The 23,412-nt window shown below is 37.9% G+C and overlaps 1 protein-coding gene across 1 annotated transcript in view; it reads right to left on the reverse strand.

Moving 5' to 3' along the window:
- Nucleotides 1-23,412, reverse strand: part of clstn2a (calsyntenin 2a) — a 143,876-nt gene that overhangs the window by 20,642 nt on the left and 99,822 nt on the right. Inside the window, exons 3-9 of the mRNA XM_053329745.1 lie at nucleotides 20,743-20,938; nucleotides 15,871-15,982; nucleotides 15,615-15,711; nucleotides 10,510-10,659; nucleotides 8,231-8,416; nucleotides 7,239-7,496; nucleotides 5,965-6,086 (exon numbers count right to left, since the gene is read on the reverse strand). Of these exons, the coding sequence (XP_053185720.1) occupies nucleotides 5,965-6,086; nucleotides 7,239-7,496; nucleotides 8,231-8,416; nucleotides 10,510-10,659; nucleotides 15,615-15,711; nucleotides 15,871-15,982; nucleotides 20,743-20,938 (1,121 nt within the window). The remainder of the gene's footprint in view (nucleotides 1-5,964; nucleotides 6,087-7,238; nucleotides 7,497-8,230; nucleotides 8,417-10,509; nucleotides 10,660-15,614; nucleotides 15,712-15,870; nucleotides 15,983-20,742; nucleotides 20,939-23,412) is intronic.

Genomic DNA, 23,412 nt, shown 5'->3' on the forward strand with positions numbered 1-23,412 from the left:
TGATTAATAGCAGGAGGTCCACGGCCTGTTCAAGAAATTGGAGAGTTTATCTATGATTTACACATGATCCGCCACCACGCTCCATCACCTGTACAGTTATCTTTCGACTTACGTGAAACAGCTGCCAACACAAATAAATCTTTGGCTCTCGACTAATTTTTTCCACGTATCAGGTCTCAGTTGTGTAAAATGCTTGTCTCACCTCTCACCCCTCTGTTAGCATAGATTTGTTTTCCTTCTCTATCTATAAAAGGACCTTGCTGAGGGTAAATAACACCTAATTTGTAAGGGTTTAAATGAATGACACAACATACATATACACACATATGTTCCTTATCTCACTTAGCTAGGTAAACTTAAAGCCATTCAAATGTGAACTATCTGGATAAAACGGTGTAGACAATTACCTTTTCCTTATCCTCTATCCTCTAATTTGTTTACATGCTTGACAGATTTCTACCATCTTTGGCTAGCAGGATAGTAGAGGAGTGGATCTTTATTTGTGTGGGACTTTTTGACTGTGAGTGAATATATTTTGGACAGCTGAATTGAACTGATAGGCTTTCTGGACTTGGGAAGAATGAATAATGTGCACAGAGAGGAGTGATCCATCCTCTAGTCTGAAAGAGCAAGAGGAAAATGGGTATCCTGTGTGTATATGCATGGTTGTGTTCTCATACACACTCTCAAATAAGTTAGTGCTTGTGGGTGCGTGTGTAAAGGTTTCTGTCAGATGTGACATTCCTTCACTGTGTTCGATCGACATGGAAAATGGAAGCCTCTTTCTCTCGCACTCTCTCTTTGCCAGCTTTCTTTCATCCCTCTCTGCCTCCTCTCTCTTGGGGTGAGAATTGCAAAATCAATAGAGCTAAATGGAGTTGCCGCGGAAACCATTGAGTGTCCTTTCGGTGTGCTGGAGAAAAAAAGGACAGTAAGAAAAAGCTGTTACATCTTATAGTCACCTCTACTCCTTCCCATTCCTTATTTCCACCACAGTCCTTTACCAGCAGTCTCTAATACTGTTTGAGCTTGTGCTCATTATCCACCACTATACTGTAACAACTCCTGTCCTTAGTTCAACCTCTATTTAGTCCCATTCATCTATGAGATAGGCCTACTGAACAAATACAATTTAAATCATTAGTGATACTATGAATAACATACAGAAAGCAAGTTAAAAGAAAAAAATCACATACACTGTAAAATGTGCAAAAATCTTTCATCTTTCATAATGTTACATTCCTTCCTTGACTTCATGGTTTGATTTTGGTTAGCAAGTTCCACTACATGAGGTAAAACTGACATTACATCATCATCTAGCACTGTGTATCTGCAGTGCTGTGAACCACATTTAAGTTTTGCTTGAGTTTCTTGTTAAACAACATGGTTTTACAACAGCTGTCGATGGATCTGTGCTGTACTGTGAATCAACTGTTTATTATACAGAGCTTGAGTATTGAGTTATAATGAGCTAAGTACGGCCTGCTGTAGCTTGCTGTTAGTATGGTTGTAACAGTGAAGTAATAAAAGGGACTGTTTTGTAATCTTTCTTATTATTTCTTATGAATACAAAGAATTAAACAAAATGAATATCAGGGTGACCAACCTGAACACTTGATCTAATCAGTGATTAATCATTAGACTAGACTAGAAATATTGACTTGTCATAGCAGGTAAGTCACAGGTATAACTAATAATATTAACAATAGCTCTGGTCCAGTAAGGGTCCCTGTACCTTTCCAGTGCACCACAACCACAATACCTGGTATCTGGAAAACGTCTGCAGAGAACAAAGCAGATTTACTAACAAATATTTGCTCAATATTTCATATCTACTGCACAAAAGATGTTTTACCAACAGGTATTGAACTGTATTTACCAAAAACTATGACAATAAAAACTAATGCAGTTTTATTAAGATTTAAATGTATTTCATAGATAACGATTTAGAAACCCTTCAGTCATAAATTTAAGATAAATGAGTGATTTAAGAAAATACTGCATATGAGTTGCCCAGTCCACTATACCTTATATTATCAGCAATAAAATCCAAATAGTATGTTGTATGTATAGAAGGCTGCAGCTTCTCTCATTCAGGTAAAATACTGTGTGTTGCTTCAGGGCACACATGAGGTTTTGATGTCAGTTCTTTAGTCTCAAAGAGCAGCAATTTCTTTCTGTACTCACCAGGTTGTGCTGAGATTCAAAAATAACAGGAGCAAAAATCAATTGGAAAAAAAGGTAAACACACCTGTCTGTTTTGGACTTTTGTCAGTAATGCAATCCAGCTGCAAGACATGTTGAAATCCACGCTAAAATGATCTGAAACAACATGTCAATTATCTGCTGCTCTTTCTAAAAATGATCAGGCTTTTGTAAAAAAAATAAATTTAAATTTAAAAAATGCAGGAAACATACTGTATAAAACATAGAAACAGCACATAAGGCAGTTACGGATAAACTGCACTGTACATTACTGATTGATGATACCACAATATGAAGAGATCACAAAGTCGGTTTTTTATTTTATCCTGTCCATTTGTGCTCATATGATGTCATCTCATTTGTTAACCTCTAGCATTTCAGACCAGTTCCCATTTTTATTTAATGAGAATCTCTACACAAGTGATTTGTACTGGTGAGTATCTCATTTATTCTCTTTGACTGTGCAAGCATGCTTACTCCATAGTCGTTCACAAGATCGAGCTAAAAGAGCAAATGGGATCCCCACTATCTCTGCTATACATGTGTGTGGGAGTGAATGAGAGACAGAGAAAGATAAAAGGAGACAGTGAAGAAGAGAGACTGAAATAGAACTGTGTCTAGAGGTTGTTTGCTAAGAAAACTCAGCAGTCTGTTTCTTGGCTGTCCTCCTCTTTGTCACACATACCTCTCGAGGCCTCAGGAGAAAAGAACACTGGGCTGAGAAAAACAATTTTAAATCTACCTTTGACCTAGAACAAACAACTACCTGGTTGAAGGTACACATGAGAAAAAATACATTTTGTTGTACTTGTGACCTACAAACAAACAACTCTCTGGCTGGTAATTACACATAGGCACCAGAGGTACAGTAGCACCAAGAAAACATACTCAAAAATGCACATGCTGATGAATGGTCACACATTGGTAAATAAGAAGAACCCAAATACAAATCTTTTATACTATCTATCTACTTAGTGAGCAAAACTCTTGAGAGATTGCCGCTATTATGAAGCATTTTTTATAATTTCAGTATGAGGTGGATATATACTGTATCCCAAGGGTAAAGAATTAGATTAGATACATCTACAGTACCATGCATTATTAGTGAGCTACAGAGAGTCTGTGCAAATGGGAGATTCCCTTACAAGATAGTTCATTGGCTTATCACTTAAATCATTTTGACTCCAGGGATTTTATTTCCATTTTCACACTAGGATTTTCTTTGCTCAGCTTCTGCCTGGTGAACTGTGGCACAGTGACTACTAGACGCCCTTCGGCCAGATGATTCTCATTCAAGCATCCACCTTGCTGAGTGTCCTTGAGCAAGGTCTTTATGCCTGCCAGTTCCATTGCCAAAGGTCTGACCCTGCAGTGGTGTCATTAGGCTAAACATCTAAGGCTACAGCCCTGAATGTATTACGATGCGTTTCAGCCCCACATCTCAAAAAATAACATCTATTCATCTATCATTCCGATCATGCATCAAAGCCCTTGAAAAATTACATGATAACGGTAAAAAAAACAAGTATGTTTGGGGTACTTTCTGTGGCATTCAAGCAGCAGACCTGCAATACTTCACACTATTTGGCACATGCGTTTTGTGTGGCCGCGAGACAGAGAAAAAGAGAGAGCGCACCAGGTTGTCATTGTTGGCTAGGGATATAAGAAGCTTTTTCAAAAAAAAAAAAAAAAGGATGAGGGCAATGAGGCGCAGGCGAGGCTAAAGGAGGTGGAGGAAGAGTTCTCTCCCGTTGCTGTAGCAGCACATGAGTCAAGAACGTCCGAGTCCCACTGCCTCATCTGCAAGCTCAGGTTGGTGAAGAAGAGGGCTCTTTAGCCAGCTAGCTAGTCTAGCATAAAACACATAAATAACAGGAGTTTATGAAAAAAAGATTTGAAGATTTGAAGATTTGAAGAGAGATTTGGTTAGATTTTGATTTGGGATATTCTGATAGCATCCCTTTTATGACTTGGACAGAAGAGAGTAGAAGAGAACGGGAGAGAGGAGAGGAGATGAGGAGTGCGACAGACAGATGAGATACCAAAAGAGCTGCTGGAGAGGTGAACAAGAGGACAGTGTCAGATAGATAGATAGATAAGACACAGAGTTAACACAGTTTGTCACTGTTTGAATGTATCACAGTTCAAAAGGAGCCCTTGTCACACCGTAGAAGCAGAAGCTATGAGACTGGTGTTGGTCAAAATTCAAAACCAGTAGACATATAATATACCATATGACTGCTTCATCAGTGCCATGGCTTTTTTTTTTTTTTTTTTTTTTTTACAGCTTTACTGCTGCTGCTGAAAATAGAAATAATATTGAAGTTGAATGAGAACTCACTTGTTTATGTTCATTTCAGTTGGTAGAGCACAGTGTCTTACATCTTATATTCAATGTTTCAAGATCCTATGCATTGTATGTCTTTAAAATGTATAAAAATATGTTCTTTTCTTTATCTTTATCTAAAAATACCTGCCTTCTGTGCATTAATGTAATTCAAGGGTTATTTACAGTACCACTGTGTACATCTCCAGGATAACTCCAGGAGGATTATGACTGTTTAATGCACCTCTCTGGCTAAAGAAACTTCACGGTGTACAACCTGTTCCTTTCAAAGGATTTCTGCTGGACTGAAACATTAAGCTTCACTGCAAATTACTTAAAGGACCACTGTGTCAGATTTAGGGCAATCAACTGGCAAAAATATTGGCATACTGTAAATGGAATATAAAATTCATCACTATGTGTAGGAGCCAAAATATGTTTTGTTTATGTTAATAATTTGCTTCAGCTGCATGTATTGCATCACATGCATTGATTGACACATGGGTGTGGTTTCCCCTTATTTTACCTGTTCACTTGGGTGGCGGCGGGAGTTTTTGGACAAAGGGAGTTAGTAGAGCTCCCATATTTTCTGTTGACCGTCACCATCATCATCTTTCATCACTTTATTCTTACGGTCGGATCACATCAGGGTTTTTATATGTTTGTAGAACAGCTGCTTGTCAGTCCTTTTTGATTTTTTCATACAAATAAACTGAAGTAAAAACATCATCTGGACTTCAGTTTGATTTTGTGGACGTGTCACAGATAAGAGCCTACTAAGTCTCTCAGCGGCCTTTTGGAAAAGTAGTCGCTACACTATGTTTTAATTAGTGTATAACCAATCACAAATACGAATTGTTGTGTTTTCAATGCCTTACAATGATCCTTTTATATCTACATAGAGAATGGATCCACTTCCACAGTGGCTGCCATGTTTCTACAGTAGCCCAGAATGGACAAACCAAACACTGGCTTTTGCAAGTTTCGTGGCCACAGTAGATTGTCCTACATGCATGGAAGAGGAGGAGGAGGAGGAGTGAAGGGATATTCAGTTGTTTGCAATCTGCAGCCTCAATGCTAGATGCTACTAAATCTTACAAACTGGTTCTTTAAACAACTCTCAAGAAACACAACAAATAACAATAGCTAAGTAAGCTATTACCCATAACTAAACAGACTTTCCACTTTGAGTCTATGCTTGTGTGTGTATATATGTGTAAGCGTGTAGGATAACAGTATCTACCCACTTATATCCTGCAGTAAGCAGAAGAAAGTGATGGAGGACCTCCGGTAATTAGAATAGAGACCCTCTTCCTTCACTACACAAATAATGATAGCCCTTCACCTGCTGTAGATTATCACTATGAATCTATGTTCACACTTCAAACACAGTCAAGTTCTCACACACACACACACACACATACACTCCTCACCTGCTCCAGTTTCCAGTGGAACTCGGCAGGTCTGAAAGTGTCGACTTGAGTGAAATCTCTTCTGAGCAGGAACACCAGACGGCAGTTGTGAACATACAAAGAGTAATGGTGTCGATTCATTTCTGCGACAGGAAGAACACGTTCATGGTCACACATACACAAAAAAACATGGACAAAAATAAACATAATTATACATGAAGATTAATGAATGAATTAAGAAGATTAATCAACAGGATTATGGCCTCTAACCTAAGTACTATGTTTTCTAATGGAGGCAATTTAATTTACTCTGGCCTGGTTACATGACAGGCCTGGTAGAGAGGAGATTCATAGCACTGTTCAGCTACCTCAAACAGCAGCTGCCAGCATGAATCCAGTGAGTGTGGTCAGGATAAATGTTGCATGTGTAACTTTTGATTACTGATTAATAAAGTGATTATTGCTAAATTCCAATCACTATATTATGATTCTTATATCTAAATGAATGATATTTTTATGAATACATTTTTACCAGAAATCTGCCACAGTGTGAACTCTAAATAATATTTGTGTTAAATACTAGAGAGGATATTAGAGGGATTAATGAGAGTATGAGTTTTGACAATGTGTTTAGAAATGATTTGATAATTATTTTCGACACATTCCTCTTGAGATAAATGCCATAAAAATGAATATATTAGTCATTTTATTTCCAACCCTTATTGTTATCTGGTTCAGCCCGAGAGATGGTACTTAATATGTGGACATTTTTGGGCCCTCACCCTGAGCCTCCGGACACCATTCACATATTTTAGCCACAATGTTATGAAGGGGAAAATAGTTGGGAAGAGTGTGATAACATGTACTACTCTGCAGTTTTGCCTTACAAGATCAGACTACACACTTTCTAAGCTAATAAGCCTTTTGTGAGATCATTGTGAGAGTGCAATGCGCAGATGGCTTGCTTAACTACAGTACAGCCAGCTCAGTTCAGAAATGCATCGGGGGAAAAGGTTTAAAGTTTCAAGGAGTTTTTGCCATTGTGGGCTTCAGACTTGACTTAGTTCCCTTATTATTTTAGCTTAGAGTACCTTTTCAAAAGTCTTTTTAGTTTTTCATCATGATGTAGTGTGTTTCTAATGCAATGGATAGTAAGAAAATCAAAGTCTAAAATGTTTAATCTTTAATAAAGGACCCAAAGCGTCAGTAGTTTTCATTTTTCACCCTCTAACATTTGTGTTAGAGGGTATCACCTTACATCTTATCAGTGAGCATGTGTGAAATCGTTTCCTCACCAGTTTTGTCAGAGCTACAAAGTAAGGTTTCCTTCTCAGCTCTAAGTCCTGGACTGGGTCCATGTTTCATCCATGTTGCTATGGTGAACTGATCAGTCAGGTTTTGGGGCACTACGTGATCTGGGACATTGGCGGCCCGGTGTCCATCGAATTGGTAGATGAGGTCGCTGTCTCGCCCGCTGTCAGTCAGCAAAGACGCAGTCCAGTTAGTGGAAGGGCTGGGGGCAGGAAGGAGATCAGTGCTGCCTGACGCTGCACCTGGATCAACCAATCAGAAGAATATCACATAATCATTCATCAAAAACATAGATTTACAAAACACTTTGATTAAGAACTTTGTCAATCCAATGATGAAACATCCCTTTTTGTTTTGCTTTCCTACAAATTTTAATTCAGATTTGAGACTGGTCGAGGTGATCTGATCACAGAGGGTCAAATAACGATGTGGTGTATGAAAAAAATGTTCAAAGTGATCATTATGCATGACAACAAAAACATCTGTTAAGACTTTCATTATTCCTCAGCAAGGAACTGATTCTAGTTTTCTCAACAGAAATACTCTCTCTGTTAGTAATAGTATTCAGTTCATTATTAACGTGGCACTAAAGTGTTTCACATATTGTATATTTAATAATACAAAGCAATGGTCCAGTGTATAAACGGGAAGCAATAATGAGAACATGTCACAGTTTGGAATGGTGTTTGAAATTTAATTTAGAACAAAAAATGAAATTCAGAATAGTCTCCAGGATTAAAATGGCACACTGGAAATTGGCATATTAATATAATGAATAAGTTGAGACGTCAAAAGGTAATTTCTTCTTCAAATTAAAATTTTTCTTGTCTCTCATCATTATTACCCTCTGCTCCTAAGGAGAAATACACTATTTCAACAAGGCGTTTCATTTCATTGTTTTTTTAACCTCTGGATCCCACTCATCATTTCTACTGCCATCAGTTGCTATTTTCTCTTTTCATTTCTCTCTACTCACCACAGAGTTTTTGCAAAGACTTCTCAGAGTAAGTTTCCCGGTCACAGCCTTTCCCAATGTGATTGGTCTGCAGCTCTACCATGGCTCTCACACCAGATAAGGGACCACCGCATGTTTCCAAGTGCATCTTAGGAAACAGTTGCTTGCTCCCAGTCCCTGGCTCATAGTCCACCCGCTTGTTCCATCCTTAAAGGGGCAAATCAATTATCCAAAGTTTATATACAATAAGTAGTTTATTTCAGAATTTTAGAAGTCTCATCTAATGCAATTACAGATAATTTGGTATCACATAATTAACTATATTTATCTTGTTTGTTTGTTTTAAGGTTAATTAAATCACATTTTCATATGACATAAAACATAGTAATATATTATGTACACATTGTTCAACAATACTTCAATTTAGAGCTGCCTCTCTGTGATGATGTGTGTGGAGCTGGATCTGGTAATCGTTACCAAATTTGAATGACTCATATTTAGCTGATGTTCTTCTGATAAAAAGGGAGAGCTAAGAAATCTGTTGAAGCAGGATAAAATTGAAATGCTATGTGAACAGTGTATTATTGCCTGTCTGCCTAAATATGCACTTACAAATTATTATTAACTAACCCTAACCCTATTCAATCTGTTTATTGTAATTTAAAGTTTTATTAGACCAGTCCACATTAATGTAGGAGACACAATGATACTGTTCTACTGTACGTGGTTTCATAATGAGCATGCTGATCATCAAAAGATGACAAAGAAACCACACAGGTTGGCAGTTTGCTCAGTGAAGCCTTGGCCTGTGTCACATTGACAAGATGGAAATGACCCATCTCTCTACCAGGCCGGTTACATGACAGGCCTGGTAGAGAGGAGATTCATAAGCCTATTGTGTATGGATACATGTGCACATGTGTGAACATTTATGTGTGTGTGTGTGTGTGTGTGTGTGTGTGTGTGTGTGTGTGTGTGTGTGTATACAGTACTGTACATACACATCTGGCATTTATTACCAAGACTACAGATTGTTAAATCAAGTGTCCTGAGACAAACATTATGGTTATGAGCCAAATTGTAACATATCATGAAACATTAATGGTAATGTTAGCAGGGTATAATGGGTATAAAGTGTTTCTTTGTAATTCAAAGGTGCTGAACTGACAACCACGTGATACCATCTAGATCTTAGAATTTTCTCTAAGCTCTAAACTCTCCAGATCAGACTATTTATGTGTTGTCAGTGGTTTTATGTTCTATAAATCAGTGTGTTTTGGATGCCACATGTTAGTCCCTTCTATTTTCTTTAGGTCTTTGTTGAGTGCCATTTCTCAGTGTTCAGATATTTTTAAATGAAAGGATGAAGAAGAGCTGAAGTATCATCTAGTGCTGCTTTCCAACTCTAAGCCATACTTTATTACTATCTCCTATAGGAGTATTGCATGAAATTAAATGACTCCGAGAGATATTTAGAAAGTTAAATTATGTTGTTTTCCACTGACTGACTGAGCAAATTCCCATATAATGTGAATAGGTTCTTTCATGCTAAAATATTATTATCCTTCAAAATGCTTGTCAGAATAAACGATTAAAGACATGTAGCATATGATGCAAATACATGAAATTTATAAGGGGATCTAGTCACGGACTGCAAAACAGCACTACCAGCTCTGATGTTTCAAAGCTGTTACACTTCAGATTACAAGACCATAACTTTGCAGAAGATTGTGTTTTTTCTAAACAGTACACGGTATAGCCTGATCAGGTCATTTATCTCCACCTGGGTCTGTGACTGTTAGAATAATCATCACTTCTCTCCTTCACTGTAACATTGTTTCCCCTCTTTCCTCCCTCGGGTTGTCTCCTCATTCAGTCTCTTTCTTAGTCTCTTCTTCCCCGACCCCTCCTCTTATCTTTCTCTGTCTTCCTCTTTCATTCCTGTGTGAGCTTGACTCCTGAGATGCTGTCAGTGCTGACAGGTGAAGCAGCAGGGGAGACGGTCGGGCTCGAATGCCAAGCTGCTAGCTTGTTGAAGGGAAAACACACTCCAGTCAACTTTTCCTCTGGAGATTTTTGTCAGCTGTTCTAATTCTTCCTTCCTCGAGAGACATTCATTCTTAAATGAGATTGAATTCCCTCGAGGGATAGGATATGCTCAAACTGAAAAGACTTGCTTGATTCAGTTTCAGTGGTATTGCTTTAAATTTTAAACTTTACATTACATTAAACTGTCAATTACTGCAAGATAAATGAAGGAATGTTGAAAATATTGCAGTGGTTGTTTCTTTATCTCTGACCTTGCCATCCAGGTTTGCAGACAGGCTTGACATCAATATGCACAGCAACATCCTCTCTTGCTCTCTTCTGACCGCAGTCAAAGGCCGTCACCATAATCTTGTAGCTTTGCTGCTTGTCATAGCTCAGTCGCTCTGTGTTTCTGATATTACCTAAACAAAACAAAAACACACAGGAAATGTTATTATGATTATTTACCTACAGAGAAAAATCAGTTATGCTCATTTGGCAATAATAAAGTGAGAAAACCTCTAACTGGATTTGCATTAAAGAAACCGCTCCTTAAAAATAAAGTAAATCTTTGTACTTGTTGAAGTTTTTTACTAAAAAGTATAGGTCCAGTAACCTTGTACTGCCTATGAATATTAAAGCCTCTCTGTAAACAGTCACGTAAAAGTGCAATACTGTCTATAATATCTTCACCTATTATCAGGGTAAGTGTATGATAGAGGGGATGCTATAAGCCTTTGGAACATATTGTTAAATTGTTATATGTCTGACCAAAACACTTGATCAAGTTTAATTAACTTAATAGACTATTAATCCTGATTGTGCACTCTCTTTTTTCGGTTAAGCTCAGGCCAATTTTAAGTTAACTAGTTCTAGAATCATGGCCACAATCACAGAAAGCTCTTTACTATGCAAAACATTTGTTCAGACTTTTCAAGGAGCTGGCTGCAAATTACAGATTTTCATTTAAAATGTGAATTTGTTGGCGCATGGAGAGTATAAGTTGAATCAAAATTTAGGTCAATAAGAGACTAATCTTGCTAATCTTCCCAGGTGTAGTGAGGAGGTGTACTCAACTGTAACCAGTAAGCACTTGGCTTTGTCAAAAGTCGATGGAAGACACAATCAATCACATCCACAAACACACACAGCATGAGAGGATGGAAAGAGAGGGCCAACAGAGACAGAATGTATAGTGTATCTTATTGATCACTGATTGTTTCATATAAGGGATGCCTTAGATACCTTTTCGAGTTGATGAATAAACACAGATTTTTTTCTGAGACTAGCATACAGATGTTCTACAAGATAAATAGTCTTCAAAACAATGTCATTCTTATTTTGTCTTTTTTTATATTAGTCACTGCAAACACAGGGTCTCTCTGGACCTATGAGGAAAACTAAAGCTATTTTTGTTGTTAGCATTTGAAAGCTTGGCAGTATGAAAGACTGTCACTCTGATTGTTGTCAGAAAAGAGATGATACAAGAGGAGAGGAAAGGAGGGGAGACCAGAAAAGAGGAAGAAACCAGAGGCGAGGACACCAGAGGAGAGGAGCTGCTTCACTGAGGTAATCAGTCCAGAGCCCAGCAGTAAAGAAAAGAAAAGAGCTTGAAATGTCAGAGGGAGGAAGGTGAGGAGGCCAGAATCAGACAGCTCCTACAAAAATCTCCTACAGAGACTATTTGATCCGCAGCTGGTGTGAACAACAGTACACTTAAGGCACTAGATATATACCATTTGCCACATTTTCAACAACAGGCAGAACCTAAGACAATTTCACCTCTTGGTTTATTGAAAAGGAACCTTAGATAGCAGCCTCTCTAGGGACATACTGTGCCTACCTGGATTTAGGGGTTACTTAATCATCAGTTGACTGACATAAGTTATCCAATCCACCAAAATCTACTAAAAGTGAAGAGATCTGTGTTGTGTGTCACTGCAAATATAAGTGCTATACTCAATTCTGGGCAAGCAAGCCGTGGTCTTCACATCATAAAAAATATTTATTTAAAAGATATTTGCAAAGGAACAGTCAATGAAGACTATCTAGGACAGTGAGTAGTCGTTACTGTGTTCACCTACAGTATGTAATCAGGAAAATAAGACAATTTGTGTATGGTTGATTTAAAACTACTTTTCAGTTTATTTTTCATGTGGGTGTTAAACACTAGGGTTAGAGGGGGGGGGAAATTCAATTCTTAGATGTATCGCAATGTGGATGTAGATGATCACAAAAGTTAAAAATCCTTTTTCCAAACAATTATCTACAGTAATAACATGATGCTGACAGAGAGAAAAAAGCTCAACTGCGAGGGCAGTGCAGCACCCCTACAGTTTAGAGTTCATCCTCACAAAAAACAGCAGTTGGAAGTATTTTTTCATTTAATGAATGATTTAATTACCTTTGCATGATTAACATGAAGTATATTTTGACCTTTCTATGTCACTCAGAGAATAATGTTAGCGGAGTAGAGCAGCAAACTCCAGCAATAACAAAGGAGAGTGCCTGACCAACACACACTGCAACAACTTAAATCAACACTGAGGTGAAGAAAAAAACTTAGTCTGCTTAGTCTGTTTCACCTCAACAACCCTGCGCCTGCTCAGCTTGTTGTACAGCAATGTCTTTCCTGGAGCTAACAGTGCAGCAGAGATGCTGCTCTCCACTGCGGGAGACATGACATTAATAACAACACAGTGGTGCACTCCACCCTTGGTTTGTTATTCTCATACAGGCAGGAGAGTGTAAGATGCTTTCAGATTAATTAATTCAAATGCAGTTAACTTCTTAAAATAAAAAGACTGCAGACTTTTTAGCTTATGTCCTAGTTATATGTCATATTGTATTTAAGTGGACAGAAAATTGTGCAAAAATAAGTTGTGTATAGAAATGAAACATTTTGATGCATCAAGATGTATCAATAATCGTTTTATCATTGAATCAAACCCCTCTGCATCAGAATCAAATCAAATCGAGAGGTGCCTTACATGTGCAGTAATATAGCAAATTGAGTTTGAGTTGTTTCAAGAAGGATCATGATGCATCGTAGAATGGAAGACAGTGAAGATTCACACCCTGATTAAACAATATCCTGTATCAAATGTTGAAACTACGCAAACATTTGAACTTTGAAGTCTAATACTGATTAAGAGCAAATTCATTATTGCCACTCTAAACAAAAGGTGTTTCTGAATTAATTCACTGTATGTTTTAAATGGATTATTTAAATCTGTATAGTAGATATATAACACACTGCACATATACACATACAGCCTATTTACTTCGACACTTTACCAAACTTCCCCCAGCACACGAAATTACCATTGTTCTGAAAAGTAGACCTACACAGTACGTTGTGTCTATGAGTTTCTCCAAAACAATATTACTGTATCTAGGAGGAGATCAAATCAAATGAGCTAGCCTACAGTACAACACAGTGAGAAAGACCAGAAAAAGGAGCGAGAGGATAAACTTAAAAAGCAGTGAGACAAAATAATGAATATGACCCAGAGAGAGAACAAGAGCGAGAGAGAGAGAGAGAGCGAGAGAGAGAGAGAGAGAGCGAGAGAGAGAGAGAGAGAGCGAGAGAGAGAGAGAGAGAGAGAGAGAGAGAGAGAGAGAGAGAATGATACAGTGAAGAAAGCAGGGTGTGCTTCTATCTGATCTATTTGTAGAATTCAACATACACATACACACGAAGCCCTGCAGTCTCCCTCAGTCTGGATTACACTGTACTGAGATCAACACAACGCGGATGTGGAGGGAGAAGCCAGCACAAAGCCCAAAGCTGAAATTTTATATAGGCAGAAACACACTCAGAATAGCACTCAATCAGAAATAAAATAATAAAATGTATTCCGCTAGTCATCTAGGAATTGTGTGAAGCCACAAATGTACAAAAGAAAATTGGAAAAAATAAAACAGGAGGCTTTCAAAAGCTGAGAGGGGGAACTTTGTCTAGTAACTTCAGCTGTGAACTGATGAAAAGCTACTTCATGGATCTCAACATTATTGCATAAAGGAATCAGCCACAATTGTCTGCTTGCTTTTTCTGTTCTGTACTTCTATTGATAGGATCATTAGATATATTAACATTAATCTGTTGCAGTACTACTGTACATGCAGACAGCAATTAAAGGTAAAACCAGTTATTGGAGTCAGATAATCCTTCCAATATCACCATAATGTGACCTTACTCCTGTAAAGTCAGCCTAGATAGCATAGAGTCGCCACTCTCTCAAGTCTATCTTTAGCAGAGACTTGTTCATGTTCATGTGAAGTTCAGCTGGCTGAGACCATAAGAAGAACATGCAAATTGAGCTGGCTTCATGACTTTTTACTTTTATCAAGACATTGACTATGCTGTTTGTGTTCAAGTGAGGCACAAAGTAAGGTTCAAATATGTTTAACTCCGAATGATTCAGTGAAAATACTGCAAATATAATTTCATCATTTACCCTTGAGTGTTACAACTTACACCATGATGAATATATATATATATATTATATACATTCCTGGTTCAAAGGCAAAATGTTAAGTACTGCAGGGACTTTTCATTCATGTTGGCTTAAAAACTGATGTTCAGTCTGTGCTTGACCTTGTAAACAGTAGCTGAAAGCAGTCTCACCACAAGCTCCATTTAGTTCTGCATCTTTTTTTTTGTTTTATTTCCTGATATTTGGAAAAAGCAATGAGAATGTTTTTATAGCTGTCAGACCAAAACTCATCTAAGTAAAATAAAATGTGTCCACAAGGTGTTTTTAAAAAGAGAACTCACAAAATTTCATATCACAGCCAACAAAAAAATGGGTCTATCTACATGTATTTGAGGTTGCATCCATCCATCCATTTTCCAAACCGCTTATCCTACATTGGGTCGTGGGAGGCTGGAGCCTATCCTAGCTGTCATTGGGCGAGAGGCAGGGTATACCCTGGACAGGTCGCCATTCCATCACAGGACTAACATATAGAGACAAACAAACATTCACACTCACATTCACACCTACGGGCAATTTAGAGTCTCCAATTAACTTAACATGCATGTTTTTGGTCAGTGGGAGGAAGCCGGAGTACTTGGAGAGAACCCATGCAGGCAGGAGGAGAACATGCAAACTCCACACAGAATTATTTTGGGCTTGGGTCATGCCTTTGCTTTATTTAAAATTAAATCCAGCCATTCTCAAATGTCATACCAATAAATGGACCTTCAGTGTAATTAAATAAAAACGTCCCATAAATTCAGCCTCCAGGCATGCAAACTGTCCCTCTCTCTTGTTTTGGTTTCTCTCTCTTTATATCCCTCCTAATTACATCACTATCAGCAGTCTCTATCCAATCTCTCATTCATCCCAGATTTAATCAAACACACACTTACCATTGCGGTCTATGGCAAATGGTGTGCCTGCAGTGATTATTTCATAGTTGCAGATCTGGCTGTACTGTGGAGAACAGTCTTGGTCCCAAGCTTCCACCTGTAACAGTTCAGCATCTAGTGATAGCCTTCAACAACTGCAGGTCAAGTGTCTTGTGACTGTTGGTCATTTGTTAACATTTATCTGTTGATTCCAGTAATAAAACAATGACAACAATAACTAAAAAAATACAAACATTAAACTGTTATATTTAAATACCTGCAAAATGCTGTCATAGATCTTTCCTTCTGTAACAGATGCTTTGTACAGTGGCTCCCGAAACACAGGGGAAAACTCATTGACGTCATCCACCTGGATGTGAACCACCGCCCTGGATGAAGGAAGAAATGGAAAGAAAAGAGGAGAGAGGGAGCGCAGCAGGGAAAAGAACAGAGAGATGCAAACAAAGTGGAGTGGAAATGATTTATGGAGAAAAGGAAAAGTAAGGACACAAGAACAGAGATGGATGGAGGAAGAGACAGAAGAGAGAAGAAAAAATCTCTTTAAGTCATTAGAGACGATCAAAATTAATTACGACCTATTTCACTGTCTGGTTGAAGAACATTGGTTAGATGAAGGCAGGGGAGAATGAAAGAGACAAAAACATAATTAAAACATAAAATGAAGTGTATAATAAAAACAAGGGGAATAAAAGTGATAAAAGAGGACTAAGAACTTGACAAACAACAGAATTACTATAAAAAAAGCCTTCCTGTGAAAGTATGTTTTAGGAAGTGATTTAAAGGAAGGCCACAGCTGCGGGGCACTAACAGAAAAACGACCAGTTAACATTTAGTAAAGAGGCAGACTGTGAGACCAGTTAGGGTCCTATCTGAAGATCCCAGGTGGTGGCTAGGGTGTGATTAACCTTCGATATAGGAAGGATCATGTGGGGCTTTTAAAGCATTCAAAGCATTGCAAGGATGCGAATGGCACGGTCATGTCTCTTGCAATTCATTATTCAATTCTGGCAGCTACATTTTGTACAAGCTGGAGATGGAAGATGGGAGATGGCCTTTTGGCTGAGCCCCAAATTAAAGGACCTCAAATTTGGACTCATTGAGCTGCAAGAGAGACAAGTATGTGTCACTACCAGTAAGAGGAACATAAAGTTGGGTGTCATCTGCATAATGGTGTAAATTAATATAATAGTTACTGTCTGGATAATCTGATCCAAGGGAAGCATATAAATAGAAAATAATCCAGTACCAAGAACTGACCCCTGGGGAACACCACATGGGAGGTGGCCGGAGATGAGGAGAATTCTCCCATTAGAACAGAGATAGATCTGTCTCAACTTCAAACAATCACACTGTAGTGGCCAATCACAGTTGGCGATCATACTGATCACAGCTGTAAGGGGGAAGAGGGGAGGACATTTCTCTTTGTTTGATAACTGAGATTAACTAAGAGGCAACAGACTTTTCTAAAATTTTAGATTACAAAGTTAAGTTTGAAAATAGTTTTAGGGTCAAATGTAGGTTTCTTTAGGAGAGGTCAAACTATAGAAATGTGCTTAAAGTGAGGCATAGTGGTGGAGGGTTCAGTACAGATGAAGAGATTTCTCATCACAGGTGTAATATGTAGCCTAATATCATCTATTTTATTCATAAAATGGTGGAGAAACTGCTGGCATTTCACAGTTGATGCCTCCATATGCTGGCAAGGAGGAGGGCTAACCACTGAGTTGACTGCCTGAAATAAAATCCTGGGGCTGTAGCACTGGCAATCAAACTGGAAAAAAATGATTAAAATGTAACTCACATAAGGTCTTGTTTCTTTGTAGATGGGTTTCCATAGTTATCTAACGTCTATCAACCTTTTATGAGGATGTCTTTTGACACAGGCTCATCTACAGCAAATATTATAAACCAAGATTGTTTTTTTTAAGATTTCTCTCTACATTTACCTTTTTTGTCTCTCCCATCTCCCTCCCTCTGAGACTGATACAAACACGCAATCTCATCTGCCAGAAGAGACTGCTGACAGTATTAACAAGGCACACTGATAACATTTGTGCACAAAAGTACATAAATGATGCAATAATTCAGATGTATCATGAAGTTTTCCTTCCCTGTGACCTTCTCTGACAACAACTTGCAGTATATCTGAGGAAGCACATCTGGCTAATTAATGACATTAGCTTAATGAGGCCTATTTAGAATGTCACGCAGTGATAATGTCACACATGCACACACGTACACTGTGTGTCATTCATCTTCCACTGAAGAAATTCATCACAGATCCCTGAGCTGATAAATTTCTCTGTTGCTTTTTCCTATTTTCCCTTTAAGTACCAAGCCAGCAGCAGCTTATTTTAGTAGCTTCTTGTTTGTGAATGAAGAACCAGAGGGTTTGATTTGCTGCTGTCCAAGCCAGTCTGCCTCTGTCAATCTCATTCAAAATAGTACTACCACACACACACACACACACACACACACACACACACACACACACACACACACACACACACACACACACACACACACACACACACACACACACACACACACACACACACACACACACACACACACACACACACACACACTATTTATGGGCCATTAGGGGAACATATCCTGAGAACAGAACTGCAGGTCTCAGCTGTCAGTGCTTCTGTACAGAGTACTGGGTAAATGGAAAACAAAAAGAAAAGGAGACAAAATTGAAAAAGCAAAAAAAATAAATTATGAAGCCATAGTACATAACACTGAGAACTACAGTAGTGCGCTGATATTTCTACTTTTAAAATACTTTACAGTAGCATAATTCAAATAAATATTACTGCTACTACTATCTTTTATAAAAAAAATATCCCTATTATATTCCCTTCTTATTGTTTATTTATATATTTGTGGTTTATCTGTAATTCAGTTCTAGATGTTATTTGTCATGCTTGTCATATATTAGCCTATATATGAACATGTTCTATTTTGTGTAGACCTTATGACAAGTAGCTGCAGTGACACTAAGTTAAATAGCTAATGGGGATTCTTAATCAAAAAAAGACCTAGCCTAGCCTGCTCTCTCTTGCAGTGTCATGCAGCCACAGGTGAAAAAATCACTGTTGCAGTCATGACCTCACTAGAAATAAGTATTAGATCACACTTTTGGAAATTTGATCCCAGTTGTTAAAATGTTCATGTGTATGAAGGAAATACTTATAACACACTCCATTATTGTGTATGTACAGTAATTACAGCAGTTTTAACAATGAAGCAGTTTGGCTATGGATAGATATTAGTTCAGCTGTGGTCAATGTTAAGGCTCTGCTGTATTTTCTTGTAATGTTACGCACATATCCTGATTTACTTCTGTTTATGTTGGTGAGGGTCAGCTTCTTCTTAGTTGATAAAGTTTTCCTCTGCTTAGCTTATGCTGTCATGATTTTGGAGACTTTTTGAGAACTTAATATGACTAATGTGCAGCTGCCTTTGTAACTTTGATACTTCAAAAATCAATATTTGTTTTCATGTCATGCTTCTGTTATTTTTTCCACCCTCTGTAAGTCAGAAATACAATAGTGGCAACATGAGTGAGTCGTGCTAAGTTAAAGTATGTGACAGCTATAATACAGGGTCTGACAATCACCATTGTTATAACAGAGTTTTCAGGGCAGCATACAGACACTCTCAGAGATACAAAGGAGGCGACATAGTCACTATCTGAAGTGTTGATGAAGTCACAAATTGTGTAAAACTTTGATGAAAATCAGAAAAGAAAAACAGTGACCAAAACTTAGTTGATCCACAACACCATAAACTCTATAGAAGTAAGAGGTAACACCTTCACAATGACTCTAATTAATTATTTTTTTTATATTTTTTGTATCAATATATTTGGTGGTGGGGCATTTTGAGTATATGATAATATTGAGGGGAAATAGTTATGGGAAACTGTACATGTATCCTTGTTTACAGTCTACAGAAGCTGTGTGACCTGTATACAGACATTGTATGTTGTCATTTGTTGTGTCTGTATGTCTATTTTAGCTATAGGCCACAGGGACCAGTCCTATAAACACAAATGTCTGTCCAAAATGATCAATAGCAAATGTAACTCTAACCCTAATCATAACTAAACTCAGCAAATTGCCATTATTATTCCTACCAGTTCTAGTTGTGAAGCAACTGAAGGAGAGCTTGTTAAGTGAATAACTTGTCATGAGACTAGGATGTCTTAGGCAGGAACCTTGATTGAAGCTCGATTGAGGAGAACAGAGTTACAGTACAAGTGAAAACACTGTGCAATGCCACTCAATTCTGTGGTTTGCTTCCAGACTAGATTATTTAAACTCTTCACCAGATTCTTAACCTTATTATGTGTCCGAATAAGGTTATTAATCTATTGGTTATAGAACTATAAATAACACTATGCTGACTAAAGTTAACTGAAGTCACAAAGTCTTTACACAGGTCACATGTTATCCATTTTAAGAGGACATCATTTTGACCATCTGCACAAAGCACAGCAAATCTCCACCTGACCCTGGCTGCTGTGGGACACAGCCGGCCTTATCATGACAGCTGCTTATCCCTGCCAACCTCAGTACACAGAGAGATGAACCGTGCTGAAACAGACAGATCATGACCGACTGCTCCCAGGATAGAAGATGACCAGAGAATGACCCAAGAACACAGATATTTCTGCCACATGGGTATACTGCAGTTCTGCATGTGGTTTGTCAAGTTGGTGTTGCCATACCTCAGCAAAAGCCACTGCTGAACTGCTGTGGATCTGTGAAACATGTGTAACTCAAATTCACAGCTGACTCATGTCGTACTATAAACTATAGGCCATTCCTGTTATTCTGTAAATCTCTCCGTAATTTTTTTCTTTAACTTCAAAGTTAAAAGTTAGTATTTGGTCCATGCATTTTGTTACAAAAATATTCTCATTGTACAACAAAACTCTCTGTTGAAATAGAAAAGAAAAAAAACTAAAACAGACATTAACAGATAGGTCTTACAAGGGATGAAAACCAAAAGCTCTTGTTTCGGTAGAAAAACAACATATCTGACTGATCAATCTTATTGCCCTATAAACTAGGACTGATCGAAAAACACACACAAGTACTAGTGCTTGACTCACTTGTGAGATTTCTTCCAGTCAGCCCCGCTGGGTCCAGCTCCACAGTCGTAGGCCTGGATAATAAAGGTGTACTCTTTCTGACTCTCACAGTCCACAGGGCCACTGGCTCTCAGGACTCCTTCCCCTGATGTGCGATTCAATACCACTGCCTCGAATGGAGCCTCCTGACCATAGATCTTAAAGGCACAAATCTCCCCTAAAAACACAGGGAAAGAGAGATATGAGGTGGTATGTTTTCACAGTTACACTGGCAAAACAAACAAATATCATTTATTTAGGTTTATCTTTAGTAATGGACTATGCTTGAGGATTCCTTCACTAGACCTGATAACAGAAAAAAAACATGAGAATGTGTCATCAAAACTCATTTCTTTCCACTTTGTGTCAGAAGAAAAGCAGCATTTGCAGCCTACAGTGCAACCCAATGTCCTTTAGTAAGTCAGGAACAAAGTGAAAGAAAAAAAGAAACAAAAATGGTGTGAAGACAATCAAAAAGACAGCGGAAGAGATTAACATCAAATGAAAATGAAAAGAGCCAACATTCATGTATATTGAAGACAATTTTGAAAAGGAAAGTAGTTTATCAGTAGGATGTTTTGAACAACCTTAATCTAAACCATATGAGTTCTAAAAGAGAAAAGAGAAATGATCAAAAACATAGTGGGCTTCAACACATGTGTTCCCCAACAGAGAATAAAAACATTACTCAGCGTATGGGTCATTAATGGGCAGACATTTGGGGACTTGGGATGCTTAATATGGATGCCGTCTACACAACAAACATCAGACTTAGGATGAGAAAAAAAGTCTCAGCCTGCAGTTAATTTCATGTCAACTCTATGAAGGAAAAAAACATTTTCCATAACAGGATTTTTCCCCTTTATTCTTTTTTTTCATGATACTGCTGGTAAAAGCTTATTATTTTTATTTTCATTTTCTCACACACTGCTTTATCTACCTAACAGCTTAGACAGTTGAGGATGAGTCAAGCTGTGGCTAATGAAGTAAAAACTGACAATACACACTGCTGAGGTTTTCTTAACAGCACAGCTATCACTTCAAACTTCAGTCAAGGACATCATTTCTGGACACAGTGATATTTGTCAGCATGAGCTACCCACAAAACACAGTATACAGTTTCTGGGGTGTAGTTGACAGAAAAATAATTTCTGATTTTGAATCATAAAAATGTACTATACTGTATATACTGTATATGTTTTACATCATTTCTTTTTTTGCTCTTTATATATGTTCACTTTATATTAATTACTATTTCTATTTTATGAGCCCATTCACAGCCCATCCTCACCTATACAGTACTCACCTGGACTGTCCTTACTTTTCCTCCCTGTTTAAAAGGCACCTCATTAATCTTCTAGCTATAAATAGATTTGAAATTCTAGTCATAGTGATGTAACTGGAGAATATACCAGTGAAAAACAAAGAACAGTCCAGACATTGATCAGTGATGATGGCAAATCACTGTGCATTATGGTGGAGACAAACTTGGTCACCCATCCAGTAACACTGGGTTTGTGGTTTGGCCTAATGGAACAGGAGAACCAGGAGACCAGACCAGGTTGCAGTGGTAGATTTACACCGATCACAGATGGGATCAGTGTTTTGGGTATGTCCTTGCCAGTTTATCCTTAGTGAGATGGAGACAGTGAACATCTATGGGGGTACTTGGAGGTCGCTCTGGAAGAAGGTTTTTGTACAAAGTGTCTAATCTGTAGGTACTGAAAGAAATGGGAGCATGGTAGTGCATACTTTTTGCTCAAATGATGCTAATCCCCCACATGTATAAATCCTTAGCAGCTTTAATACTGTTCTCATGCCATGTGGTCTGGATGGAGAAATATCAGTGAAATTGCTCTTTTTTCTGTTTCATAAGCAACATATAGGTTCACAAAACTAAAAGTGGGTCATAAGTGTAAAGCTGCTAAATATCACTATTTATGTTTCCCTTTCTCTTATGCAACTGGTAGCAAGATTTTAGACACAATTTACAAATAATAAAGATTATATACATATAAGCAACATAATATATGATGGTGAAGTGCAAAAGACCCTCGGGGGGGGGGCTTATTTTGGGCACTCTCCAGTGCAAGGGTTACATTAATCAAAGAAAAAACAAAGGACTAAGATTATTAGAAGGAAGGTCAAAAGAGAGAGAGATTAAGATTTCACAAGATAACAGATTCACATACTTTATATACTGTACAATTGCACGAAGAAAACTAAAATTAGGATTAGCGGGTTGTTTACAAAGATAATCCATGAGGATAACATTGCTGTGATAGAAACAAACCTTTTACAGCTTTCTTAAAATTTCCGAGTGCTAAATTAAAAAATGGTTATGGTAATAAATCACTGAACCTCTGTACATTAGACCAGACTGTAACTGAGATGTTCGACAGATAGGAGGCCTGAGTTTAAAGTTGTTGAATAGTTATGAAATTGGTGACAGTAGGAATACAATTCATGATAGAATGATAAAACCAAACACCCAATAAAAAGTCATGGTCAGTATTCACAATGACAAATCAAGAGAACAGACGGTCTATTCCATCTTCACTTCCAAAGTCTCAGTCAGCTCAAGAAGCAAGCATGTTAAGCTTTGTGAGCATGTAGGGGCGGTCAAGCTCCCCACTCATAACAGCCCCCTGC

This window comes from Scomber japonicus, chromosome 12 (genome assembly GCF_027409825.1).
Source record: "Scomber japonicus isolate fScoJap1 chromosome 12, fScoJap1.pri, whole genome shotgun sequence".
In the NCBI taxonomy this organism is placed as follows: domain Eukaryota; kingdom Metazoa; phylum Chordata; class Actinopteri; order Scombriformes; family Scombridae; genus Scomber; species Scomber japonicus.